The 27,332-nt window shown below is 40.8% G+C and overlaps 4 protein-coding genes across 9 annotated transcripts in view; 3 read left to right on the top strand and 1 right to left on the bottom strand.

Annotated features, from left to right (window-relative positions):
• jupb (junction plakoglobin b) overlaps positions 1–5,248 on the top strand; it is a 35,564-nt gene extending 30,316 nt beyond the window's left edge. For all 3 annotated transcript variants that reach the window (XM_029158406.3, XM_029158405.3, XM_029158407.3), the window contains 5 exons: positions 130–280; positions 911–1,032; positions 1,596–1,638; positions 2,464–2,603; positions 3,916–5,248. In XM_029158406.3, coding sequence (XP_029014239.1) covers positions 130–280; positions 911–1,032; positions 1,596–1,638; positions 2,464–2,600 — 453 coding nt within the window. In that variant the 3' untranslated portion in view covers positions 2,601–2,603; positions 3,916–5,248. The remainder of the gene's footprint in view (positions 1–129; positions 281–910; positions 1,033–1,595; positions 1,639–2,463; positions 2,604–3,915) is intronic.
• A 1,175-nt stretch (positions 5,249–6,423) lies between these two features.
• mettl22 (methyltransferase 22, Kin17 lysine) lies at positions 6,424–15,861 on the top strand. Of its 4 annotated transcripts, none has more exons than XM_029158411.3 (13): positions 6,424–6,707; positions 6,801–6,860; positions 7,167–7,332; positions 8,647–8,815; positions 8,935–9,074; positions 9,525–9,565; positions 9,710–9,854; positions 12,078–12,149; positions 13,162–13,215; positions 13,596–13,673; positions 14,576–14,678; positions 14,934–15,102; positions 15,331–15,861. In XM_029158411.3, the coding sequence occupies exons 3-13, from the start codon at positions 7,227–7,229 to the stop codon at positions 15,424–15,426; spliced, it is 1,173 nt and encodes a 390-aa protein (XP_029014244.1). In that variant the 5' UTR covers positions 6,424–6,707; positions 6,801–6,860; positions 7,167–7,226; the 3' UTR covers positions 15,427–15,861. The 4 variants fall into 4 exon arrangements, with proteins under 4 accessions (XP_029014244.1, XP_029014243.1, XP_029014241.1 ...); XM_029158410.3 differs by having other exon boundaries at positions 6,425–6,707; positions 6,855–6,904; XM_029158408.3 differs by having other exon boundaries at positions 6,425–6,707; positions 6,801–6,904.
• Positions 15,862–19,690: 3,829 nt separating this feature from the next.
• On the top strand, positions 19,691–23,137 carry LOC114860056 (peptidyl-prolyl cis-trans isomerase FKBP10-like). The gene is made up of 10 exons (XM_029158326.3): positions 19,691–20,245; positions 20,559–20,704; positions 20,785–20,974; positions 21,052–21,197; positions 21,280–21,469; positions 21,535–21,680; positions 21,759–21,948; positions 22,172–22,314; positions 22,390–22,553; positions 22,646–23,137. The coding sequence occupies exons 1-10, from the start codon at positions 20,031–20,033 to the stop codon at positions 22,832–22,834; spliced, it is 1,719 nt and encodes a 572-aa protein (XP_029014159.1). The 5' UTR covers positions 19,691–20,030; the 3' UTR covers positions 22,835–23,137.
• Positions 23,138–23,264: 127 nt separating this feature from the next.
• On the bottom strand, positions 23,265–26,533 carry LOC114860057 (cytosolic 5'-nucleotidase 3-like). Its single transcript, XM_029158328.3, has 9 exons — positions 26,378–26,533; positions 25,932–26,030; positions 25,770–25,839; positions 25,635–25,681; positions 25,133–25,218; positions 24,878–24,967; positions 24,635–24,797; positions 24,347–24,547; positions 23,265–24,231 (listed from the first exon to the last, which is right to left on the bottom strand). Exons 1-9 carry the CDS (start codon positions 26,378–26,380, stop codon positions 24,121–24,123), a joined length of 870 nt encoding a protein of 289 aa, XP_029014161.1. The 5' UTR covers positions 26,381–26,533; the 3' UTR covers positions 23,265–24,120.
• Positions 26,534–27,332: the final 799 nt, after the last annotated feature.

Genomic DNA, 27,332 nt, shown 5'->3' with positions numbered 1-27,332 from the left:
CGACAAGAAACAGAAGCTTTACTGTGTGTGTGTGTGTGTGTGTGTGTGTGTGTGTGTGTGTGTGTGTGTGTGTGTGTGTGTGTGTGTGTGTGTGTGTGTGTGTGTGTGTGTGTGTGTGTGTGTGCGCAGCTGCTGTACTCGTATGTGGAGAACGTGAAGCGTGTGTCTGCAGGCGTCTTGTGTGAACTGGCCCTGGACAAACAGTCTGCAGAGCTCATCGATGCCGAGGGAGCGTCAGCACCGCTCATGGAGCTGCTGCACTCCAACAATGAGGGAATCGGTGCGTCACACTTTTACCTCATTAATACATTGCTCAAATTATTAATGCAGCCTTTCCCTGGTTGCATTCTATTCTATTTAATCATGCCATACTAAACTCAACAGGAAGATTTACAAACAAACTAATTTACAGTAGAAATCCTGACCGACAATGAACTGTCCATGATTGGACATAGTGTCTATAACACCATGGAGGCCATAGTTAAGCTTTATGGTCAACTGTAATAGAGCAATGCAGCTTTTGAGACTTTTGCAAGGTTTTGCAGAATCCGTGGGAACATATGCAATCATGAATCTTTCTGATCGTAGCGATGAATTAGCCTTTTCCATGTTGGTTGCTTCATTTCTTGTACACATTTATCTGTTTCACTACTTGTCGGCTTCCAGTTTGTACGTTTCTGTTCTTACTGTAGATATTCTTGTTAATTCTCTAAGTGACTTCAATTGTTTTTAGATTTATTTGTGTGTGTTTATGGTTCGGACCTCTACAGGGAATTTAAGTTTCAGCATTTTGTGTTCTGAGCCTATTTATTTTCTTGTAATGCAGTGACCTTTAGTCTTTAAGTACTGTACTTTTAGGTGATCAGACAATATTTGCCGTGCTCCTGTGTGACCTTTTCTTCCCCTGCAGCCACGTATGCGGCAGCGGTTCTGTTCCGAATCTCTGAGGACAAGAGTTCAGACTACAGGAAGAGGGTGTCAGTGGAGCTCACACACTCACTGTTCAAACATGACCCTGCAGCCTGGGACATGGTAAGAACCCTGTTTTTTCCAGGCATCCAAGTGAACTTGTAAATTTGAAGGGTTCGTTTCTCGTCGGTCCAAAGTGTTAACGTCACCAAGTTCTGACAATGTAAGCTCAGAAAACACTTCAGATGGAATGAGACCTGCTGTCCACACCTCTTAGAATACAGGGAAGCTGATAACTAATTACAAACAATGATGAAAATGAAAATGATATAACTGCAACATGCCTCCAGACTAAAAAAAAAACAGGCTCTAAACCTGGTGACAGGACTGAGTGTCTGCATGTCAGTGATAACATGAAACAAGGGAAGATGGAGGGTTTGAAGCAGCACAAAGAACCAGGGGATACTGGTCTGGGCCAGGAACAGGAGACAGACGACTAGCTGAGCGGTGGCTGGAGTCAGGACACCGATCCATATGTTCTGTTAATAAATGTGTTACCTGCTGATTCGGAGCCTCGTCTCCAAGTTTCTGTGCTTTTGGCTCCAACCTTTGTTTGAGGACCAGTGTGTCTGAGGAGAAGGACTTTGCCTCGATGGGTTCACTCTGTGTCTGTCTGTTCTCTCCAGGCTCATACTGCTGTTCCTTTGGAGCCTTCATATCTTGCTGAAGGTGAGTTAGTTTCTACTTACTCACATAATCAGGACCTGTCACTTGATAAGGGCCATTTAATCCACAAATGACTGCACATGACAGTGGTTTCTGTTAGTTTGTTTATGTGCAGAAAAAGAAATAATGAATGAAAATTTGCTGAAAATGAACCAATGAAAATCACACTATTTTTTTTTCAAATAATTCTGTTGAGCCACAATTCAAAAACAAATTAATGAAATAGGCCTGAACAAAAATGATGATTCCCATAACTTACTAAATTACTATTATTATTACTATTACTATTATTCCTCTGTCTGTCTTTTGGGCCTACTTATATATTTCTAAAATCAACTCTGTGTTTTTGCTGACAAATCTTTGCAGCCTGATCAGATTTCTTTCTTTGATTCCTCATTCCCACATCTCCTGTGGCCCCTAGTCAATCCATTGACGGCCAGTGTCCACAAGAAAATGTACTGTAAAAGGCCTACAGAAACCTTTAGTTTCATGAATACATTTTATTATTGTGTAAATATTGTATACAGTTCATATATGAACAAACGGATCAGGAGAGCTGGCTCTGTTGTGGAGCTGTAGCTGGGAGGAGGTGCCGTCTCCTGGGCCGTCCCTCTCACTCAGCTCCTCTGGAGGAGGTTGATCAGCATTAAGTGCTCCATAGAATGCCACTGGAGATCTGTTCTACCGGCGGCCGTTAATCTCTACAATTCCAGTCCACCGTCTGTAAGGGACTCATTCTGGCCACATCTCTTCATACGTCCTCCGTGGAATCCTTTCACCGTTTCCCAGGCACTCTGGATAATGGATGTGCTTGTCTGTGTGTCTCAGAGTTAGATGGCTCTTATCCTTCCTATGGCTACACTGACCTGCCTCTGGACACCCTACCGCTAGACCCTGACTTCCATGACAGCTACATTGCTGACATGACCTATGACCCAAGACAGGCTTATCCTGAACCACTTTAACAGGTAAGCGCATACAAACTTCATTTTTTTACAGGTTTGAGAATTTCTTGCTGCCCTCTGGTGGACTACTAAATCTCAAGGGAACTGTTTCCTGCCTAAAAAACAAAACGTATGTTGATACCAAGGGTCAGATTAATGTGTCTGATTCTTTCCACTTAAGCAACAGAGACTCCAAATATCCTCGATCTGTCACAAACAGCCCAAAGAACCATGCAATTAAATAGAAGAATTTACAGGGTGCCAGTTTCCAGGGTAGTGATGGCGTACAGTACCTATATATTATGCATTTACTATATAAGGTGGGTGTAACTATATGCAAATTAGATACAAATCTGGGTGTACCATTTATGCAGATAGAGGCAATAACAGCTGTATTTTATTCCCAGAACCCAGATAGAAAATGTTCAGGTTTGATGGTCATGTAGTGTGAAAATGTTAGTTTCAGTGGATCCTACAGAATGCACAGACAGAACCAGGCTAGTCTGCTGGTAGCCAGCCTCAAAGAGACTCCACATGACCATCCACCATATTTGGACCTAATCATCTTCACGTGGCAAAAGGCCGGTGCATAAACCTGAGGATTAGGGAGCGATCATAAAAGCAGCACATTTGCTCATATTTGGGCACTTTTCCTCGCTGAGTAAGTCCCAGAACTGTGCATGAGCCCTGGACGTCAGCTCTGTGTCTGCCCGCAGTGTCAAAATCTCCTCCCGCAGCAGACAAGTTGACAGCGTTGCAGTTTTTTGATGCAAAATAAATACGTTCCCCAAATGGACAGCACACGGATCACATCAGATCTGAGTCTGTCGGGCTCTGACAGACACTTGTCAGTGCTGTGTAGCTCACTGTCCAGTTGCTTCACACACCGTCTTCGTCCTCCACTCTAATATACAGAAAAAAACTAACAGCAAATTTGTCTGACAGCATGGGATCTACTATTGTAATCTATGGATTGACCAGCACTAGTATACATGGTTTCACACCAGTATACACAAAGGGGGCCGGAGCTCCTCCCACAGACCCAACAAAGGCCAGGTTCTGTCCCCCTCTCCCTGATCCAAAGGTGCAATGAAGCGACCCTCTCATTCACTGGTGAAAACTTTCACCTACACTGACCCCAGTTGAGGTGGAACATCCCCGCGAGCCACCACATATTTAACAAGACCTGACAGACAGACCCAGGCCCTGTTGAAGAACATTGCTTATAGAATCTTTGACTAGAAATAAACTGCATTTTTATTATTGAATACATTCAAATGACTGTGTCCAGTTTGTTCAGTCGTTATTTTTCATAATATTTGCTTCTTTGTTGCAGGAGAGGAACTTACTTACAATCGGTTAAAGAGAGAGAATGAGCAATCAGCAAGAAGAAAAATGAACATATGATGATTTTAATAAATACAGAAGTCTATCTTTGTTGTTGCTAGGAAAAAAAAGACCTCTAATGTTAAACTGTGTGAGAGTGAGTTGTGTTCTGAGGCATTGTTGCGCGGGTAACTTTTTGAAGCAATCGGATTTGTCAGCTCAACGTAAGAGGAGCAGGATGTCAAAGTGAAGCCTATCAGTGATACAATTCAGAATTGTACCTATGATACACAGTAACCTTTGCACCCGTGATCATCTCATCAGATAATTTCATATTACTAAGACGTTTTATCCCAACGGACGCTCACTAGAAGAACTATTTTTAGTCTGATGTCTTTGCTTATGAAACACCTTTAGACGAACAGAATTTCTCCCTCGTTGGCCACAGTGTTGCTACCAAACGCTACCCGTGTACCCCAGCCTTAACCTGCTCTTATAGATGTCTCCTCTTTGTATTTGAACAGTGCACATGTCCCAGGGTGTCCATGTGTGGTCATTGCATGGTAATGTATCGTGTACTCATTGAAATATTCCTTACATACTAAGAAAAAAAAATGACCTACGGGTTTACAAGCCATTACGGATTATGCCGGTGGAGTGTGCACAACTGGACAACAAATCCAGTCACGTCCCAGTCTCCCGGTCACCAAGTGAGTATTCTGCCAACATGTCAACGAGAGATCAAACTTCTTCTGACATCTGTGGGATCAGACCACGAGTCCTACCGTATTCCTACTGTTCGTGGTGAGACCCACTCACACTGCGTGAGGGCTGCAGGGTCTAATGTGTAGTATAGTGTACGTTCTGGTGCTCAGCACACAGCGTTTCCATCCAGATACAGTAGTAATACTACCCATGGTTTTATTTAATTCCAGCTGCAGTTTGATTGTGGACATCATAGAGCGGACAGAAGCTACTCTGTGCTGGTTTGTATAAAAGTCGTAATGAAATACTATGAGTAGAAAGCACAACTACAAGGACTTATCATTCCTGTGGTGATCTACCACAGCTGGACTGTTTCTAAATATGAACTTTATAACCTTTTTATTTTTTAGTATTTGTTTCCCATGCATGGAAGACTCCCCAGTACTGCGGTACACTCGAAAGGCCCAACAATCGAATCAACGCCTACTCGGTTTATGTAGTTTGTGTTTCTGTATGCAGTTACTTTGTTGTCATTGTTTGAAGGACAAGAATTTTGGTCTTTGTGAACTAAATGAGTTGTTTGTCAGTGTGACATAAATTTTCCATGTGACATTCAAATAAACATTTCTATCACTAAACATGCAGTCTGCAGTGGTGTCCCTTTGCTCCCTGTTTAAATGGAAACCCTGCCGTTAGAAGTTATGAGCCGTTCTGAGATTAGCTCACATTTGTGTGTTTTCTGTGTGGTGATTTGTTTTACTGCACTTTGGAAAATTTATATCACAGTGACAATCATGCCTCACAACAAGAAGGTTCTGGGTTTGATTCCCAGGTTCTCCCAGGTGTGTTTGTGTGTGACCTTTGCATGTTTGCGTGGATTATTTCCAGTCCTCTGGTTACCACTGAGTGCCAGACCAGTTTGACCTGGTGACTCAGTCCTCCCTCTTATTGCTTCCCTCTTATGCAGTTACAGATGTTGCAACAGTGCTCTGGGTCATTGTCTTGGAAGAAACAGCGAAATGATCCAAAATATGGCACCGCAGCATTTTTGGCTATGGGCTTCTTAAAATATTGTTTTGTCCTTAATCCCCTTAAAAATGACCATGAGACCTGCTCCCACTGGGAAATCATTCCCCAGACATCAGGCTTTATGGGATGTTTGGACTGTGTTTTTTTCTGCAAAAACTAGGTCGAATGCACATGTGCAACATTTGTTTCACCTGTGAATCACTATGCCTCATTTCTCCAGACTCATAATATTGCTTTTTTCCGTTATTCTAGCATTCCTACCTATTATAATTGGGCTGAATCATTTTTTTTCTCAATTAACACCCATTTTTTTTTGTGGTTTTGCTAATAGCACTTAACATTGGCCTTTGTAATTGCATCAACGGCTGCAAAAGGGTAACAAGGAGAGAAATGAGGCTCTGCTATATGCGTACAGTGTTCACATAAGCATGCTTGTTTCACCTTGAAGTGATCTCTCACAATGGATCTCACTGTGATATGATTTTGGATATTATTTAAATAACTCTTACGATATGCAAGTACTATTGTAGATAATTAATTATTGTTTTTTACATTTTAAACTATAAATAAAAGTGAGTGATTCTAAATATTGTGTCACTTACAGTGGCGTTAAGCTGTTAATCAGCAATGGGCTGGTTTGTTGCTAACACATACAGTAAATAACAATGGGCTGTTAAATTACAGACCAGCACGAACTTTAAACCACGGCTTCATTTAGGGGGCGGTAATGCACCTAAGAGGATGCCGGGCGACTTTAAAAAAACAGAAGAAGAAGACGGAGGCTCGTTTGGACACGCCCCTTTTGTTTGACGGACGTTTCGACGTTTCATACAGTCCGTACAGTACATAACAACTGTTAGTCCAACGAAGCCCGCTCCCAGTGCAGCCACGCTAAAAAGCAGAGCACGAACCTTTACGGGTATTTGATCCGTATTTGTGTAGATGAGAACAGTAACTCGGATCTAGCTGACGGCGCCATAATCTTTAAAACTTCGGAGTAGGAAAGCGTGTCCTGGTTACATAGGGCTGCGGAAAACGGCAGCAGGCTCCTGTATCGGAACACCAAAGGTATATTATATTTAATAAAATAATTAGGTTTGTTTGGAAAATTATGCTACAGTTTGTTGAACGGGGATATTCTTTTTCCTGGCGGAACGGTAGTTGCAGTTTTACTTTGAAGTCCGGGAGAGTTTTAAGGCTGGACCTGTTCTTCAGTGGCAGGTGAATGATGGGGAGTTGCGCTTCCTGCAGCTGTTTTTGAGAGGGTAAATCATATCGTTTATACTTCAGACTGGTCATACGTAATTTCTGGACTTGTAATTTACTCTGAGAAATTACAAGAACTTACAAGTTAAGACATGTCGTATATATCACGTGAACACATGTTGGAACACATTTAATTGTAACAGTTACTACATTTCAATAATGAACATTGTAAGATTATTTTCTGGTTAGAAAAAAGTATTTTATCATAAACTGTACTGTGGAAATTAAAATGCCATTCAACACGTGTGTGTATTTCCCCAGGTTCTGGCAAAGCTGACTGGGATGTCCTACTTTTAAAAGTGAGGTGATGAAAGTTCAGCCATGGACCAGATGAGTTTTCATCATGACACTGTGCTGTCAGATGTGCACATGCTTCTGCCCAATACGTGCCACCTTATGAATCGCCTCAACGCTGTTGGACAGCCTGGTGTGTACCATTACTCGGTTAATTTTAGACCAAGTATGTTTGACATCCAGCAGACTCATGTTTCAGGCACCAACTTTAGTCCGGTGTCTTATGTCCGGTGTCCGGTGTTTTATGAATGGCACATTTATTTTAAACGTACAGACAGAAACAAGTCATTTATAAGGACACCAGACCATTCAGCCGCATGCATTGTGATGTCAAGAATTCAAGTTTTTCAGATTTTAATTGATATGATGTTAGTAGTTTAACAGTCATTTAATAGGTTTCCATTTATAGTATAGGATAATCATTCCTAGATTAAAAAAGGGCCTAAATCTCCATTGTAATGTAAAGCTTTATAAATTTAAAAATAATTTAATAATTTGAATAATTTATTATTGTAAGAGGACATATACAATCTATTTGCACAAGATTGATATTATTATAGTGCTAGTAGTATTAGCTGTGGCTGTAGAGGGGCCCTTGTTGAGCTCTTGTTCTTACTCAAGGACTGTACAAAGTCAAAGTGTTTAATCAGAATTAGATTCTTGTTTTTTGCCATGTGCAGTGAAGGTTTCACAATATTGGAATTTGCTGTAGTGGATTGGTACTCGCATAGAACATAGAGGACGTAGGACATAAACATAAATCAGTGGAATATGTGCAGAAGCAGATTAAATAAATTAAGTACTGGTGCAAAATTGATTAGAGTGTGATACAGAACATGGGCAAAGCAAGACATTGGTTATTTAAAATTCCAACAGCAGACGGGACAAGCTGTTTTTGTGTCTCGAGGTTCTGGTCTGAAAGTTGTGATGCATTGAAGAACAGTACGTGAAAGGCCATTAGCTGAACAGTTTATTCTTTTTAGGGTCATGGGGTACTGAGCCTGTCCCTGCAGTCATTGGGGGGAAAAAAGTTGGGGTTCACCTGGCACAGGTTGTTGGTCTATTACAGCGCCTCACAGACTCTAACCACTGCACCACTGCCGCTCTTAAGGGTAAAATGACCAAGGTTTAAATTGTGGCTACAGAATCTATATTTGGTCTAAAAAATTGCACTTTTTGTAATAAAAGTGGCTGTTATATGTTTAATATAGAGTTTGTATTTTTATTCTGGGACATTAATACAGCAATATGTAATTTCTAAGGAGAATGTTTGGTTTAGCATTTTCATATACACTACCGTTGAAATGTACTGTGACAGTGTGAGATGGTCACCCAACATGACAAATGTTTATATGTAACCTCATATCAGAAAAAGTGTAACAGGACATTGCTGATGTTCATGGTTTGTTTCTACAACATTCTTACTATACTGTGTTTATCCACCCAGTTTTTACCTCCAAATTCAAGATATTGTCAGATGGTGAAAGGCTTAAGAAGAACTCAAAGGAAGATGAAAAGAAAGACGTAACTGTCACTGAAAGAAAAGATGGAGAGGAAGCTGGGGGAAATGTGGTTACATACTTGGATGAGGATGGAGACCTTGACGTCAGACACAGGTGTGGGAAAACTATTTCATTACCACAGTGGAACAGAATTTGTGTCGCCATTGTTACAACTCTTCACTTTGAGCTGTAATATTGATATACTTCACTTTATTTTCTTAAACACTCTGCAGGCCGAGGAAAAACCCTGCAGAAGGCATCATTCGAGATTTAGCCAGTCCCATTATTCTGAAACAGTCCAGCCCCATACTGGAGCTAGACGACGAGAGTCTAGATGAAGCCAATAACTGCTGCAAAGACATTGTAAGGATTGGTAAGAACCTGGAGTTTATTGGTTTTGATTTTAGTATTTCCATGTAGGATTAAATGTTCATCAAAGTTCAGAAATCCTAATTGCGTGGTAGCTTGAATCCTTTTCATATTAGTATAATCTTTTCAGACATGAAGATTAGAAAGATTGTAAAAGATTTTGAACAAAATGGAATGGTACTGTGGTGGTAATGAGGTAATGGTAATGTGCAAACAATATAACAAAAGGGATTTAAGTTTGGGCTATTTGTATTTTCCTTCTTATGTACAATAGGAATGTCAGTCAATCTAATACTCATTTTTATTCTTAAATTAGTGCATATTTTTATGTTGCACCCTAAAAATGCGACTTAATGTCAGGCTGCATTGTTTTGGTAAAATCTCTCTTAAGAACGTTCGCTATGTGATAAATAAGGACACGTGTGTTCAATGTATGAATCCCATCTGTTCACAGAGCACACTATGGCCACACCTCTAGAGGATGTGGGCAAACAGGTCAGTACAATGTTTTTATCTTTAAATTTTTCTGATTAGTTCAGCTTTACACAGAAATATCAGATGTGTAAATTCTGAACTGTGTCTGTGACAGTATTGTCTGTTAAAGTTAAAGTTCAAGTATGCTTTCTGTTTCCTCTTCAGGTGTGGCGTGGGGCCTTCCTCTTGGCTGACTTCATCCTCTCTGAGCCCGCCATGTTCAGAGGCGCTACAGTTCTAGAGCTGGGAGCAGGGACAGGCTTAACCAGCATCATCATGGCAACCTTGGCAAAAAGAGTGTACTGCACAGGTAGATTATAAATGAATGGCTGAGAATATGGGCAACGGCAGGTTTTATCTATTTAAACTTGGCTCCAAGTGAGGAGTTCAAGTATCTTGGGTTTTGTTCATGTGTGTCGGAAGGACCACGGCTGAGATTGACAGGCGGCTCGGTGCAGTGGCTGCAGTGATGCGGTCGATGCACCTGTTTATTGTTGTGCAGAAGGAACTAAGCAAAAGGTTAAGCTCTCAAACCAAATCACTTTTATTGTCACGCCACCACAGCACGTGTTCCTTGGTGAGTGTAACTCTTGGAGCATGCTCTAAACAATGCAAAGACAGTTAACATATAGATGTACAGTATACAGATAAACAATTTGATACAGTATGAACACTTTTTCATTAAAAAAAAACATGAATATTGCTAATGTGCAACAGATTTACATAAACTAGATACACAACATGCTTTGGGTGTATGTTGGATGGTATGCAGTGGTAGATTATTGTAATCACTATAGTACACACATGTGCAGTGTGTCAAACCATATGGTGGGGGTACAGAAATTGTTCCATTGACCTTATGGACTTGGGGAAAACTGTGGAGACATCTTTCTGAGGGCATCAGAGAGACCAGTGTGTTACTGGTTGATCTACGGTCCTGTGCGTCACCTACTGTATGGTCATGAACCTGTACTGAGTTCAGCTAATATCTGTTTTCAGGCGAGTTTTCTAAACATAATTTATGATTGCAGCTTGGTAATAATCACATTTTAGAAATTAAATAAATAAACCTTTGTCATTAATCAACAAGTGAGGGAGTACAGGAAAAGAACAGACAAGCAACCTCTGCGTCAAATGTATAAACTAATTATGTACACACAGTATCTACATACTGAGACTACACACGTGCTTCAGCCCTGTTATGTTGCAGCTTGTTTGTAGAGCAACTGTGATTATACAGTAACTTTGTAATGAACTAGGGTCATGCCACATCATAAGTGTAAAATGTTAATTAGACTGGAACGCAGTTGTTTTGACTCGTAACGAATATTTACAGTACATGCGGCTGTCATTCAATTCATCATTCGTCGTTAAGATGTGCTAAAAATGTTCTGTTTCATGATCAGCATTATTTGTTTTCATGAGATGACTGATCTGTTCTGTGGAAATGTACTGAATGGTGAATGGTCCTAAAGCGCTTCTCTACCGTACTGCCACTCAAAGGACTTTAACACTGCGTCGCATTCACCCGTTCATTCAGACCAATGCCAGAGCTGCTACGTACTGTATGCAGCTTAAGCTGACACCAGCATGATTGATGGGCGAAAGCTGTACCGCTTCAGCCAGTGCCTCCAAGAGGAACACAGTTACATACAACAAAGCTCTGGCCTAATAAAGAACTGTACTTTTGTATATTCTAGGGTTTATTACTAGTTAATGTGAATTTGATCCTAGAAAACAGTATACAGTACAGTAAACCTGTTAAAAAACGACATGGTGCCTAATGCCAGAGCCAATAGTAGATTCTTCTTCTACTATAACTTCTCAAAGATCTGTGTAGTTTAGGATTTATTAGTCCTCAGTCATTTAAAATGTGAGGATGTTTCTATCAGGTGATGATACTGTAAATGGTCCTGAGGAGTTTAGTTATTCATAAACTAAAGTGCTGCTATGTTAGACGTTTACACTTAAAGCACATAGATTGTCATTTTTGGCAGTGTTTGATTGTAAGACATCTCCTTCATTGTCTTTGCACTAGTTAACGTCGCCGTCTGTGCAGCAATCATGCCTAAAATGTCAAATATAGTTTACAAATGTCATTGTCAAATATCTTGACTCTTGCTTGAGGTTATAGTGACCCCTATGAATAATGAACTGATATAATAACAGCTAACAAGGTTGTGTTGCCATCATTAGGGCGATCAGTACATTTACCGTTAGTGTTAATGCAATGTTGACTTGATACAATAGGTTAGTCATGCTACTGGGAGCGTGTCTGTACATTAAAAAATGATTCTGATTTGCTATTTTGGTCAAAGAACAAGATCAGGCTTCTACAGACACACAGAGATGTGAGCTGCCACATCAGAGATTGCGGTCAAGTCAGACGTTGCCTTGTTTTTCAATGTACAGTACAGAGACGTTGAAAGAAGAAGCTGAGTTGTAGGTTCTGAGGGGGAATTTGCATCTGTATGAGCTCATGCATTGATTTCACAGTTTGTCTTGTCACTGAAGAAACGGTTTTCTTTAACAGATGTAGGAGAAGACCTTCTCAGCATGTGCAAGAGAAATGTGATGTTAAACAGACACATGATGGACACTGAAGGTAAGCTTCCCATTTACTCTTACTGTTTCACTTTACATGGAGTACCGGGTCCATCCGAAAGGACGTCACAACTCATCTAGGGCAACATGACTGTTAAGTGTTAATGTGAAGCACACACATTTGCTTCTAAAGCTTCCTGACCTCTGAATGAGGTAATTTGTTTTAGCTTTGAGTACCAGACTAAAATTAGTTCAAATAAATCTCCCTGTGATTATGCCTCTATTTTTGTCAAGTTCACTCTAGTTTGCTCTTAAAATGTTTTGTGAGGAACCCAAAGAATGGACACCTAGAACCGTGTTGTTTTATTATTATTATTATTATTATTATTATTATTATTATTATTATTATTATTATTATTATTATTATTATTATTATTATTATAAAAATATATATTGTTCAGGCAATCAGGTGAGTTCAAAAGACACAAGCGTGCATAGCAACAGTCACTAGTTAAAGCTCTCATTTAAAAAGGCTGATGCTAACTTAATGCTTAATGTGGCTCAGCGTGTCATCGCTGTGTTGTCCATTCTCTATACAAACAGTCAACAATAGTGTTCGACCTACAGTAAGATCAAAGCAAAACACAGAAGTAATGGATTTGGTTTGATGTGGATAAATGCTGTCAGCAATACAGCGTGGAAGAAATATTTTTGTCAAACAAAGTCAGGAAGAGGAGCTCACAGCTGTTAACCACTATAAGCTTCAGGCTGGAAATAGCGGTTTCTGAATCACACAAGCCTATTTTGATTTGTGGAGGTAATGCTTAATGGTGATGTCATGTATCCCTGCTGTCTATACACTGACCTTCACCCTGACCACTTGCATGCTGCCTCAAACACTGTACTGTTTTCCATATAGATGCAGTGACATTATGCTTATTTTGGGTTCGGTGTGCTCTAATAGTAAAGTATTAGTATAAGTGCTCTCCTTAGCTGTTAATGCATTTTTATTTTATTTTCTTTGTATGGGGGGAAAAAAAGAAATTTATTTTTCTCTGTTTTCTGTCCATCAGGTGGTGAGGTGAGAGTGAGACAGTTGGATTGGCTCCAGTATGACCTTTGTACAGGTAACATTTGTAGTAACAGTAAGTAACAGTAACATGCTGTGTGTGTGTGTGTGTGTGTGTGTGTGTGTGTGTGTGTGTGTGTGTGTGTGTGTGTGTGTGTGTGTGTGTGTGTGTGTGTGTGTGTGTGTGTGTGTGTGTGTGTACGTACATCTTTACAGTCTTGTAAATTATCTTAGCTAAATTAATTACAGATATATAGTATGGTTAGATAAAGTAAGTAAACATTTTATAATGTCTGTTTTTTGATTAGTGTTAAGTAAACTACCTAAAACTTTACAAAAACATTTCTTAGTCACTTACAATTGAAATTGAAGTGGTACTTGTCCATCACCTTGTATCCATTGAAACTGTATGTCTTTCGTTTTGTTTGATCTTTGTAGATACTGATGAATTTAGCTGGACACAAGAGGAAGTAGCTGATTTATATGACAACACCAACTTCATTATTGCTGCTGATGGTAGGTTAAAACACTAGCATCACTACAGACTGGTCATTTTTCCTGATCTTATTAATATAGAACTATGCTGCAGCATTAGGATTCAGTATTTATATACTGAAGACACATACTGTAATAAACTATGGCCTTTCCTTCAAAAGGCCACCATGCAAAATGTAATTGGAGTGATTTTAAAACCTGAATTTAAATGAAAGTACAGTAGTACAGCAACAGCAAATGTTAAAACTAAGAAATTAGATTAATTTTGAAAAAGTTTTGTATGTCTGAATAGTTTAACCCCATTGGCAACTCATTTTTAAAATGTTATACTTGTTCACTTACAGTGAACATTTCACTGTACCTGTTTTATTTATATAGAGTTAATTTACAAGTCACCTCAATGCACAAATTAAGGTTTAGGAACCTACAGAAAACAAGCTTGATCAAAAAGGTTTTACGTATAGTCTTAGAGTAGAGATTGTATTTGCTTCTAGAAATTGAACTAAAGTTGGTTCCACAGATTAGCTTGGTAGCTGAAGGCCCTGCCTCCTATTTTACAGTAGAACCTCTAGAACCAGCAGGAGACCAGCTCTGAGAGAGAAGCACAAGGAGCTATGAGGTCTTAGCTGTGATTGTATAGTGTAAAACTTGCATCAACCTTATACAATGGGAACAAAAAAGCATATTTTTGTGGTATGAAGACATCTGACTTCCCCAAACCATCACAACCTATTTAAAGAAGAATAGTATTTATGTCAAAACTATGTAGATAAAACACAACATTACTGGAACAAAGATTGATGGGACCAGTAGAACCTTCTGGCTTTATTACTTGTTTTAATGTTTAGTATTCCTTATGCACAGACTGACAGCTAAGCAATATATATATATAAAAATATTTGCATTTGCTTTTATGTCAACAGTTTGCTATGATGATGATTTGACAGACGGCCTTTTCCGAACACTCTACCGACTCTGCAGTAATTTGAATCACTCCTGCACAATCTTCATCTCTTTAGAAAAAAGGTAAGGATATACTGAATGAACCCTGCAGTTTAACTATACAAACTATTACTATACAACTATGCAACCCAATAGACGCAAACAGGTAACATGATGATAACTAGAAAAGGCATTTCCTAAAAAGATTTACTGTGAAAACTGTAAAAAGAAATGCTGAATTTATTTCTGAAGCAGTGATGAAGTAGAACACAAAAAGTTGAAAACTATCTGCAGACATGGCAAAATGATGGTGCTGCTTCTCTGTCTGTGTTTTACAAGGATGAACTTCACCTTGCGGCACATGGATATTTCCTGTGAGGCTTACGACCACTTCCGTCAATGTCTGTCCCAACTGAACAACCTGGTGGACAGACAATGTAGCTTCAGTGTGGAACAGCTTACTTGTAACTTTTCACAGTTTCTTCTGTATGAACGTATAGATCAACTGGTAAGAGAAACATAAAACACATCACTATTGCCTTAGTTTGAACCTGTTGAAACTGTTTAATTTACCTGACGTGATAGGAGTGAAGCATAAACTGTCTAGTTTACAATTCCTCAAGGAGTGTACTGTAAGGCTCTAAGCTTAGACGGCTCATTTACCGAGTGTTATTGCCTAACTTAGAACAATGATGAGTATTAATAATGTAATGTACTTTTTTAATCGTTTCTACAGGAGCTGTGGAAGGTGACAGCTGAATACAACAGGAGTGGCCAAGCCAGATCAGATTCTGATCAGAGCAGTGTGAACACTACTCTTCCTACTGTGTAATATCTTTCTTTAAACAGGTGCAGTGTCAGACAGTACTCAGTTATAATTTTAAACTGTTACGTATTTATTGCATAATATAATGTAGAGATTAAAATACCCTCAGATAATACTCTGATAAATAACATTGTTGAGTTCAAGAAGAGTAATTGTCTTCCTCAATGTTTGTACTATCACATTAAATTAATGTGAATTAAATCATAAACTTTTATAATTTGCTGAGTATCTTATTTGAAGTACCTACAGTTGCTATATTTTAATTTTTTTTTAATAGCACAATGACAAGTAACAAGTGACCATATTACTGTGTACCAAAGTCCAAAGTTTCAGAAAGAAGCTAAATGTGAACGTGAGCAAATATGAATGTAAGTTATGAACATTGAGTTAAGATATAGGACTTTATGAAATGTTAATAAAACAGTTCTGATAAACCGTAAATGTTTATTTACAATCTGCTTCTTGGTTCTGTTTAAAACATTACAATGAAACTCCTGCCAGCTAGCTAAGGTAAATGTATACAGTGCCTACAGAAATGTGCACAAAATCACCAACGCAAGAAGACTCCTATCCCATTAAACATACTGTAGTGTTCACTTGGCAAAGCATAAAGTAGCAACACTGCACTAAGCCTCAGCCCACACAGTTTAGATCTAGATATCACATGAAATCTAGTGATTTTGAAAAAAACAGAATATGGTTTTACCAACAGAAGTCAGTACTAGGCTTAGTTTAAGTTTAAATTATTTTAAAACTGTCCACAAAGTTGTTTTAGGGTGCACTGGCATGCAAGAGGCTTTTTATTGTCATTCAACACATACTGTAGTATTTGCAATCATTTACAGGTGTTCAGGGTTCACGTCTTAATCTAAAAACTTGTAACGTCTGTATGTTTTAAACTTAATTTTGGAGCACTACAACTTTTAGATTTGTGCATAACTTTGATGTATCATTGTGAACTGATGGTTGAGCTTAGAGCCCACAGCTCATGCACATTCACCTGTTTAACTGTTCCCAAAGTAGTGTTGTTATGGCCTGAAAAACGTGTTTCTGAGCCATTTGGCACTTTTCTCAGTGTTTATGACTGGTTTCTGTTTCTACACACTAGAATAGTGATGTTTTCACTGTCTGATTGACTTGACATGAAGTTCAAGTGTTCCTTAGACCAAAGTATCTGAACCAAAGTTTATATATATATTTTTTCTTATAAGTTTATTTTAGGCCATTTTTTAAACCTTGTTTAAGTTTTTATTCTTTAAATATTAATAATACATTTTAAGTGAGAGGCTCAGAGACTGTTTCCAGAACACTGACTGGGAGAAACTCTGCAGCTGTCATGGTGAAGGCATCAACAGCTACACCTACTGCATCACCGATTACATTAACGTCTGTGTGGAGAATACGGTACGGACCCGGACTGTGAGGTTCTTCTCTAACAAGTTTTGTGTGACTCCTGAACTTAAAGCCTTGCTGAATAAGAAAGGGACAGAGAGGTGCAGCAGTGATTGACTTCTCAAGCTTGAATTGTTTGACTTAGTGTTAGTCAGTAAGTCTTTTCAGAAAATTGAAAACCATTTGTGGACGTTAAAGGGTGGTAACAGCGCCCCCTTCTGGATGAGGCGGAGATCTGTCCAGTTCTCTGTTCCCTGTCGGTTTTAGCGCAATCAGAAAAGTAATTATGTCACAAAAACATCGATAAACGCGTTAGGCAGATTGTACAAAATCATGGTGTGGAATAAATCCGTCTGAAGGCTGCAAACGTTATACTGGAGACAAAATGTGAAACAGAAAGGGATTACGCCTGGTATCAGCCCATTTTCTGACTGTTTCAGCATAGGGAATGAGGCTCCACTCATTGACGCCTCACTTCCGGTTTCTCACCATATTGGATCAGGAAATGCGCAGATTCAGCGAATTTTAAGAATGTTAAGATAATTGAAATTATAGGAAAAATATATTTTATAACATGTATAACACACATCAATGGACAGAAATTATTTTTTATTCTACGTTTTTTTAGATCCTCAATAGACCAGCATATTCACTTTCTATTTCCTGTCTTCAATTCCTCCGCTCCGCTGATGTATTTCCACTACTATGAATAATCACAAATTTATTCACCATCACTTTCTCCAAACTTGTAGTCATAATTCTACCACCATCTTTAAGTGCTGGAAATACAAACTCCTTCCTCTCAACCCCAATTTTCTTAATCATTCCCCACACTTCACCCACCTGTGCATTTCTACCTATAGTGCTTCAATACTTTCTCTTCGCTGCAACAAAAAGTGACCCCCCCCCCCATCTCTTCTTATTCCTACTTAACCATACAGCATACCAATAAGATGTGCTTTCTTATTCCTACTATCTATAAATTTCAAAATCCTGACCATTTGCTAACAAGCTTCTTTCATTCCACTGCAGGAGCATCCCTACTATTAATGCCCTGAAACCACCTCCCGACACGCCAGCTCGTTTAGTTCATCCCTCATCTTCCTCCCTCTTACTTTCCTCTTCCTCTCCCACTTCTCTTTGTCCCTGCCTTGAACCGTTGGCTCATTGCGCACCTCTTCCCTTCTTGCATTCACATTTCCCCCCACTTCCACCATCTTCACTGCCTCAGCATATGACAACCTTTGTCCCTGCTTGACCTGCAGCACCCTTGCTTCTCTTTTCATAACTTCTAGGCCCCGGTATGCCATGCTGTGCTTCCCTCCACAATTACAACACTTCGCCTCCACTCCACGGCACCACAGTTCCCATAATCATGCTCCCATCCGCACCGTGCACACCTCTTCTCAACCCTACAAGATTTAGCACAATGACCAAACTCCTGGCAGTTAAAACAACTTACTGGTTTTGGTACAAACTCCCGCACTGGGTATCTAACAAAACCAAAGAACACCACCCTAGGCAGATCCTTTCCTTCAAACTCCACCACTATCAACTCCGTCACTACTTTATCTGCTTCCTTCTTCAACCTTTTCACACTCACCATCCTTTTACTACCTTCTTTTAAAAGGCCATCCAACTCCTCCTCTATAACTCCTACCAGTATTAAATATGACCACCACAAACTGGGCAACTTAACACACTAATCTTACTACAACTTATTAGATAGCCACTTTATAATTGTACCTAACTGCTACAATCAACAAAACACAAAACAAAACAAAATTGTTGCTTTTAGATGTCAGATTCATAACCATCGATCTCACTTCTACGTCACCTGACCTTTCCCTTATGTTAACCTCATTCAGTCCTCCTGGCCTATTTTTGTTTGTGTTTAGTGGGACTGTTTTTGGTTTCCTTTAGCTATTAGATCTGCTCACATTTATTGGGGAACCTTTCATCTTTAAAAGTTTGGTTCTGGCTTGGACTTGGGTCTCATAGACGTTCTCAGAGAGTTGACATTTTTGATTGGTAGGATTGCAAAATATAAATATATATAATATAAATATGCACTTTATAACATCCTTATACAATTGCAGCAAGAAAACAAGATTTCAGAACTTGTTTCAATACTTACATGCCACTTGTGTGACATACAGCAGAAAAAAAACCTCAAAAACTGTAAACACAACACAAAGAAGTTCAGTATTCAAACATTAATAGTTATGGGTTCCATTAACTTTTTAACAGCCTTTACTGTAAGTAAAGCACCCTCAGTCTTTATAAGTAAGTAGCACTGTTCGGATTTACAATTCAGTTCACTGTCCTCAGCAATAAAACATACACACTACATAGAAAAGAATATGTTAAACAGATAAATATATATAAAAGACAAAGATTACAATAAACTGGCATTACACAACAGTAGGATGCACAGTACAGTTGTCTAAGTTGTGAAACCTCCACCAATGTCCAACGGTGTAGATGTGTATGTGTGTAGCTGCCACAAGCTGCTGTAACATGATCCTCCAAGCCTTCTGTGGGAGAGGGCACATATTCACCCAGATTTGGCTTTTGTTCTTGTTTTTGTACACCAGTTAATTTTATTAAAACGATGTTGGTATTTATTACCCATCTGACAGGCAGCACTGCCACATACTGTAACACTAAACACCAATTGCTTATTAAATGTAACGACAGATCAGACACGTGTGCAGAAGACAACGTGAACGCTCATCACTTTCATACGTGAAACCATGGAAGCAGCCACGCCTCTGGTCTGGCTATTACACGTCTGCAGAACTCCATTACAAGTGGGTGGGGGTTCAGGGGTCCCTCCTCCTCCCGTTTCTGGAGTATACGACCCGAACGGTGCGTTAAGCAAGTCGGAGGTAGATGGGGCGAATTCAATTTCAGAATAAAAGCACACAAGAATTCTTTAATCAAAGAAATGCCCCCTTCATGCCAGCAGAAACATACACAACACACTAGTGCACAATGGTTTACTATACCTTTAAATACCATAACTCTACCTGCTAAGCGTGGCTTGTGTTCTTAAAGCAGTCTATTATTACGTGCATGATTTGTAACGTGTCGCCGGAAGTGATCTTATTTCTGCTAACTTCACACATCACGACGGCTCCAAACTTGTTGCGCTGCTGCTCAGCTTCGTCCGCATCTCTTTGCGGGCGGATACGCTTCGTCCGCACCAACAGGCCATGGATCTGGTCGCCTGTGCGGCTTTGCTCCTCTTTCGCGTGACTGTCACTCTTTCGCTGATCGTCTTCGCCCTCAGCTCGGCCCTGTTAGTGGACGTTGTTGTCGATCGGTACCACATCCCTAAAGTTTGTTCCCGGGAGGTGCAGACAGAAGACTTCATCAGGTACCACTTTAACGGCACCTTCTATGCAGACGGGAAGAAGTTTGACTCCAGGTGAGGTCACGGACAGACGCACACTTTACCATCAGCTGGCTTCAGTTGCGCTCATTGCGTTGCGCGTCTACGAGGAAATGTTCACCACATGTTAATCAGCTAAGAAGGAACTAGTCGCTAACATCGCAGTGAAACTTTGCATGATATTGCGTTAGACTGTAACGTCTCTATGCACTGCAGCATCTTAGAGAAAAATAAAGAATTAACCTAAAATGTATCACAAAAAGCCGTTTTCTAATGCAAAGCCATGGTGGGTATTGAATCGTTGCTTTGCAGCTGTAGTAAATGGCTCCATGATGCTCTTTTTCTGCAGTCATGACCGGGGCAAAGCCTCCATCAGCCAGGTGGGCCTGGGCAGACTCATCACTGGGATGGACCGTGGTCTCCAGGGCATGTGCGTCAATGAACGCAGGAGGATCACGGTCCCCCCACACCTGGCTTATGGAAGCGTAGGAATAAGTAAATGCCACCCTCACACTCACACACTGTGTGTGATGCTTCATGCCGTTTCATCCTCATCTGTGCCGTGTGTGTGTCAGGTGGCACAATACCTCCCGATGCTGTGCTGGTGTACGACGTTCTCCTGCTGGACATTTGGAACAATGAGGACGAGGTCCAGGTCCGCACGCTCCACAAACCTGCCACCTGCAACCGGACCGCCGCCGCATCGGACTTCATCCGGTACCGCTACAACGGCACCCTGCTCTCCGGCGAAGCCTTCGACTCCAGGTGAGAGCAGCCGCCGCAGACGCTGCAGTGCATTGTGGGAAAATCGGTGACTTCTGGACTGTGTACTTTTAATTCAGTTACTTGAGGAATGAAACATACGACACCTACTTGGGGCAGGGCGACCTCATCAAAGGCATGGACAAGGGCCTTCTGGGCATGTGTGTCGGAGAGAGACGGGTCATCATCATCCCACCCTTCCTGGCTTATGGAGAGAAAGGCTATGGTACTGTATGAACGACACTACTCACCCAGGCTGGCGCAGACAGGGTCCCACGGGGCCTAATTTAGAGCATCCCCTGCAACAGGGGCTCTGGTGCCTCCCCAGGCCTCTCTGGTGTTTGAGGTGCTGCTGGTGGACGTGTTCAACCCCAAAGACGACGTGATCGTGGAGGCGAAGGAGGTGCCCGGAGGCTGCACCCGCAGGACACAGAAGGGCGATTACATCCGCTATCACTACAACGGCTCTTTCCTGGACGGCACCGCTTTCGACTCGAGGTAACCGCTCTCATGTAGCTCCACTGTGGCGCGCTGATACGTGACGCTGACGCTCCCATTGGCAGCTACCGGCGGAATAGCACCTACAACACGTACATCGGCGTGGGGCACGTGATCCAGGGGATGGACAAAGCTCTGCAAGGGCTGTGCATGGGAGAGAAGAGGCGGGTTCGAATCCCTCCTCACTTGGCTTATGGCGAAAAAGGAGTCGGTGAGTTGGAATTCAAAACGCACGCACTTGTAGTTTACGCGTATACCACTGCATCGTGCCTTCTTCTCGCTCTCGCAGGAGACTTCATTCCGGGTTCCGCTGTCTTGGTCTTTGACATTCACGTCATCGATTTCCACAACCCCGAAGATCCAGTCCAGATCAAAGTGACCCACAAGCCCCAGCGCTGCGATGTGACCACCGAAGCAGACGATTACATTCAGTACCGTTACAACTGCTCCTTGATGACTGGGACCCTGCTGTACTCCTCGTGAGCGCCCTCTGCTGTTCACTCTGTTACACTGCACCCCCTCCTGCTCCTGCCTCATGCAACGTGTAACCATTGCTGGCTGCTCGGCACAGACAGATTTTAATCACGCCTGGAATCGCAGATACTGTACTGTTTATGTATCTGTACATACCAGCACACACGTGCATGGCTCAAGGTACATTGAGTGTTCTTTAATATGTACACATAATTTATCACTTCTCAGGGACCACTACGACTTCCCTTCGACCACAACTCTTGGAGCCAACAAGGTGATCCAGGGTCTGGAGGAAGGTTTGAGTGGCATGTGTGTGGGCGAGAGGAGGGAGGTGGTCGTTCCTCCCCACTGGGGCCATGGTGAAAACGGAGGTGTGTTATTACTCACTTTTTTTAAATGTGTTTATTTTTTGCTCCGACTCAGGATTTTGCTGGTCTTGTTTTCAGCTGGAGCGGTTCCTGGGAGTGCAGTGCTCTTGTTTGAGCTGGAGCTGCTGGAGCTGCAGAAGGGTGTGCCTGACGGTTACATGTTTGTGTGGTTGGGAGATGGCCCTAATCCGCTCTTCCCTGCGATGGATCTTAACAGCGACAAAGAGGTCCCCCTGGAGGAGGTAGGCAGACACATCAGGCCGTCTAAACACTGAGTAGCAGGCTGTTAAAGACAGACAGCTCGTGTATAAGCAGTATTTCCCTTTTCCTCCAGTTTTCACTCTTCATCATGAAACAAGTCGGTGAAGGGAAAGGTCGTCTTCGGCCAGGGGTGGACGTTGACAGCATCATTAGGGACATGTTTAATAACCAGGACCGTAATAGTGATGGAAGGATTGTAGAAGAGGAACTGAAGCTTAAGGAGGATGAGGAGCCAATACAAGTGAGACGAGACGAGCTGTAAAGACGACACATCCAGCATTTCAGTGGTGGTGAAGAAGGTTTGCAGCTACTGTGGTTGTGCTCTTATGCAATTGTGCAATTATTTTCAAAATGGTTTCGATACTGAACACTGTGTGGTCGACATGTCTCCTAAATCATCAGGAACATTCCTTGTTAGACAAACCATCCTCGTGCAACCAAACATCATGGACAGGAAGAATAAATGTGGATTCATAGAAGAGGAAGGAGGTGTTTAAAATGTGAATAGACTCCTGAAGAGATGCGATATTGCCTTAATCCGTCTGGGACCCACTTTCTTGAAAAACCCATCCTTCATAAATATTTTAAGTACCTGTGGATGTGGAGTCAATGTTGGACCCATGACTCGCTGTACAATATATTTTAGAATGGCCATTTTGTATAAAGATAAATGTTTTGTGGAGAATAAAAGGTATTGTTAAAAAAGACATTTATTTAATGGACAACAACAAACACTCATGTAGAAGAACAAAGGGCAGAACATTTGGATGTGAAGTGTTAAACTAAATAGATGTACATTTTCATAAGAAATACAGTTAAACTTACTGAAGGTATTCAGTTTCTAATAATTAGAAATGCTAACAAATGCAGTTTTAAAAATGTTTCTACATGATACATTAACACGACTGAGGTAGCAGTTAATTCTTATAGATTGTTTCATGTCTGCATGACCTGCAACCAAAAAAGTTTTTAATTTCTGTTTATGATTGATTTCACTTTTAAAATTAAGTGCAGCTTTCACAGTTCAGTCAGTAGGGTGTGTGCTGTTAAATGTGCCAAACATTTATTTTAACAAGTTGTAGCAAGATGTAAAAAAGGAAGACTAATAAAACTGTATTTTAATTAAATTCTGGTTTTAGGTTAGAATTAGGTAGGAGAGTTTTACTACTGGTGTCTCTAAATGTCAAATCGAATGAAGTGCCAACGTTTATGTTGGGCATTTTTTTTCCCTTTCTCATTACATTCAATAGAAAAAACGTTCCCACAAACACCGTAAAAAAACACCCGCGATGCTGGTACACAGTGCAAGTCTGGCTTCCACCAAAAACATGAGAGCAAGTCAGTGGAACGAGATTAAAAAAGGGTGATGTGTGTATGAGCTGTGTCTAGACTTCTGGAAATAACCCAGAATCGTCCATTCAAGTGTGTAACTTCACTAAATAGAAAATGACACTTAGTGGTTCCTAGTTGGTGGCTTACTGTCACTTTGTGAAGGGAATTCCTCAGCTGATGGCACTGGAGTGTACAATACCAAGCAGTTCTCAGTTCTCACTTACTGCCAGTGAGGTAGAACAGTACAGCATTAGGGACTTCTAAGGTTTCATCTTTTACCAACACAATGTCATAGGAGTCCAAGTAGGACTGTTTCCGCTCTTCCACCTGAGGAAAAAGATAATGATGTGTTGAACATGATGATTCAATGAAGTTTGTTTTATGGATTTCATATTCCAATCATTTTGGTGCACAATGGGCATTTGATTTATTTTTACTGTACCTTGTCATTGAGGAAGCCAATCTTCAGGATGTTCTCCATGTCCTGCACCCCGTCAGCCATGGTCAGATCTCCTAGAGAGTCGCCCATCAGTAAAACATTTGGCCGTGTCCGCAGCTCCTGGAAATGGCCGGTGTTGAGCAGGGCGCCTTCTCTTTTATTGTAGATATGGATCAACTCTCCCTTAAAGGCTTTTAACACTCCCTGTATGAGCCAATCATGAGACGTCACCATTATCACCATGATTTTGTATTATGTAATAATAATGATGATGATGATGTAGCTACTCACAGATTCATCAAAATCCATGTAGTTAGAGAAGACTTTGACATTGGAATGAAAGACACCAGCCTGGTTAATGACCTCTTCCAGGATGTCTCCTATACCAGCCGAGAAGATGAGCAGAGGGATGCTGTGCTCATGCAAGTGGTCAAAAAAGAGCTGATAGCCCTCCCTGTTAAAACACCACATTATTATTATTAGTATGCATTCTATGAATTCTTCCAGCAATTACCAGAGAAGAACAAGGCTCACCTCAGCATTGCTTCAGACTCCTGCACCACCACAGCCAGAAGGTCTTTCCTAATCTTCTGTTGTACCAGTAATTCATGGGCTTTCGTCCACCTGGAGGGTACAGACAAAGCGTAGTTCACTTACATACTTTCATATTCATATATTTATTACAACAAAATCATAAAGTATTAGATAAGTATCAGCAACTGCTGAGTAGAGTTATTATTAATCAGCTCAGAAGGAACTAGTTGGTATTTATTTGTTGTAGACACTTACCACTCCACCATAAGAGGCAGCTTTTCCTCCACTGACCGTGAGGAGTCGATCTCTATGGGGTAATATGTGTTCAGCAGCTCCTTCAGCTAAAGGGACACAGAAAACTCATCAGACACTGTAACTGGCAGAAAGATCAGCGAAGCTTGTTGAAGCCACCCTTAATGTCAGGCAGACGCTACTGCTATCTATAACGTGAGGCTAATTCCTGCACATGGTGAGGTACAGTTCTATTTGAATCATGACTCCTTTATCATGACACATATCTGCTCTTAGCAGTGAACGGCCAAAATGAATGTCTGGTTAATTTAAAATAGAACTTATTAGAATGCAAAAAGAGGAACAAGAACCATTTAAAAAAACAGATGTATGACTAATTGTTCAGTAGTACTTCACTTGTGCATGTTTAAAACAATATTAAAGCTTTTCAGTTTAATAAATACACTTCTAATGCATCTTACAGTACAAAGAGAAAGGGCCTTTTGTTCTGAAACATATTTCTCACCTGTATTTTACAGTCCTCAGAGATGAGTTTGCTGTCGTCAAGAATATCTACAAATGAAACACAGCAATGACAAGTAGTTTAGACCAACTTAGCTCCAGTGTTGCTCATGAAACGCCTCATCGCAGCTGGACTTACTGTGACAGGTAGGGCATCTTTTTCCGTTGTATGCAAATCTTGTTAGGGTCATGTCGAAGTCTGAAATCACCTGAGACAAAAGAGATCGCTCCAATATAAACACGATGCTCATATGACGATGTCCCTGTTTGTAGGAGCTGTCAGATATAATGGGTTGCGTACCTGGACGGTGTTGGAGCCTGCCTTCATCATGGACTGCAGGATCTCGTGCACCCTCTGAGGATCCCTCATGAATACTGAGGGTTTGGACAACTCTGGGATCTGAGCAGAGAAAAGGACACGTTTCATGGCTTCACGCAGGCTGGAAGAATCATCCATCTATTCGGCTAGGTGTAAGCTAGCAGCAACAATAACACACTATATAGGCCCCGTTAACGTCACAGCGTGCTCAATGTTGGCCACCGGCAGAACACTGTAATGTTAATAGCTACTGTACTGTATCCGTTAAAATTTAATAATAATTGTTTTACGAAGCCACATTACGTAGGCGACTAAAGAGCAAACGTAGCGTTGAGATTAGCTAAGATAGCACCGTGCTGCACACAAACTAGCCTGCCACTATGCAAATGTAGCTAGACATTACCACAAGATATACTCCATACTGTTACCATTTTTCTTTCAATCAAATACGGAGCCGTGAACGTTAATTCTATACAACGTGCTTCATCAGATGTCACTTCAGGTTGAGAGGTAGCTGGCTGGCTAAGTGGACGGGAGAGTGCCTGTGATGCATTTTTTCAATTGTGGGAGTGTCGGAATTTTTGAAATCGCAAATACAAACATAAGAATGCCAGTTAAAGGGTAGGCTGTTAACATACAGATGACTCTGAATGGTGGCCTTGATAGAAATAGTGAACGGGAACAAATGTAATAAAGCACGATGACATGAAGATTCGAGTACGATAATGTAATTTCAATTCAAGTGCGCAGATGGGCGTGTTTATTTTTTAGTTGTCAAAATGACGACACTATAAGGAATCCGTGAAGGCAGCACTACTACTTCATACTTGACGTGGGGCGGTGTTTACTTCCCGGACACACGCTACAGTATGTTCCGACCGGACCGGTTCACGGATCAGTCGTGAACCGGTCGGGATCAGTCCTTTAAATACCACTGGAAGGCAAAAACAGCCCAGCCCCAAATATGTGGCTTAAAAAAGAACTTTAATTGCAAGTGATGACATTTTCTTTTCTTACATCAAATATAAGGGCACAATGTCGAACTATCACATGCGAAGCACATTACATAGCGTATTCCACGTAATATCTGCAGTGCTATTAATGTTGGTCATAAAGTGGAAATGAATATCATTTCTGCGCTCTGTAACCCTTATGCTGTATACGATGCACGGACAGTGGCAATTTCTGAATGTCAGTCACAACACATTCCTATAACGATCCCTTTCGTTTGACCAAGTCTGAATCCTTTTCACGTTATTTCTTAGTCTCTCAGGAGAAAGGAGCCCACAAAGCAGAACATAATAGGAGATTCCTATTATACATCCAGCTGGAAGTGCTGGTTTTACATTTAATGACACTTTATGTTTGAAACAAACAATTATA

This window comes from Betta splendens, chromosome 8 (genome assembly GCF_900634795.4).
Source record: "Betta splendens chromosome 8, fBetSpl5.4, whole genome shotgun sequence".
NCBI classification, from domain to species: domain Eukaryota; kingdom Metazoa; phylum Chordata; class Actinopteri; order Anabantiformes; family Osphronemidae; genus Betta; species Betta splendens.
The sequence above is the reverse complement of the archived record's forward strand: the minus strand, read 5'-3'. Positions and strand labels throughout refer to the sequence as shown.

Coding starts and splice junctions, on each gene's coding strand:
- mettl22 (XM_029158411.3), top strand. CDS start 7,227: ATGGACCAGATGAGTTTTCATCATGACACTGTGCTGTCAGATGTGCAC. Junction 9,075..9,524: donor CAAAGACATTGTAAGGATTG/GTAAGAACCTGG, acceptor ATCTGTTCACAG/AGCACACTATGGCCACACCT. Junction 9,566..9,709: donor TAGAGGATGTGGGCAAACAG/GTCAGTACAATG, acceptor TTTCCTCTTCAG/GTGTGGCGTGGGGCCTTCCT.
- LOC114860056 (XM_029158326.3), top strand. CDS start 20,031: ATGGATCTGGTCGCCTGTGCGGCTTTGCTCCTCTTTCGCGTGACTGTC. Junction 21,198..21,279: donor TTATGGAGAGAAAGGCTATG/GTACTGTATGAA, acceptor CCCCTGCAACAG/GGGCTCTGGTGCCTCCCCAG. Junction 22,315..22,389: donor GGGCCATGGTGAAAACGGAG/GTGTGTTATTAC, acceptor TCTTGTTTTCAG/CTGGAGCGGTTCCTGGGAGT.
- LOC114860057 (XM_029158328.3), bottom strand. Junction 25,682..25,769: donor AAGATGCCCTACCTGTCACA/GTAAGTCCAGCT, acceptor TTTCATTTGTAG/ATATTCTTGACGACAGCAAA. Junction 25,219..25,634: donor CTGAGGACTGTAAAATACAG/GTGAGAAATATG, acceptor GTGTCCCTTTAG/CTGAAGGAGCTGCTGAACAC.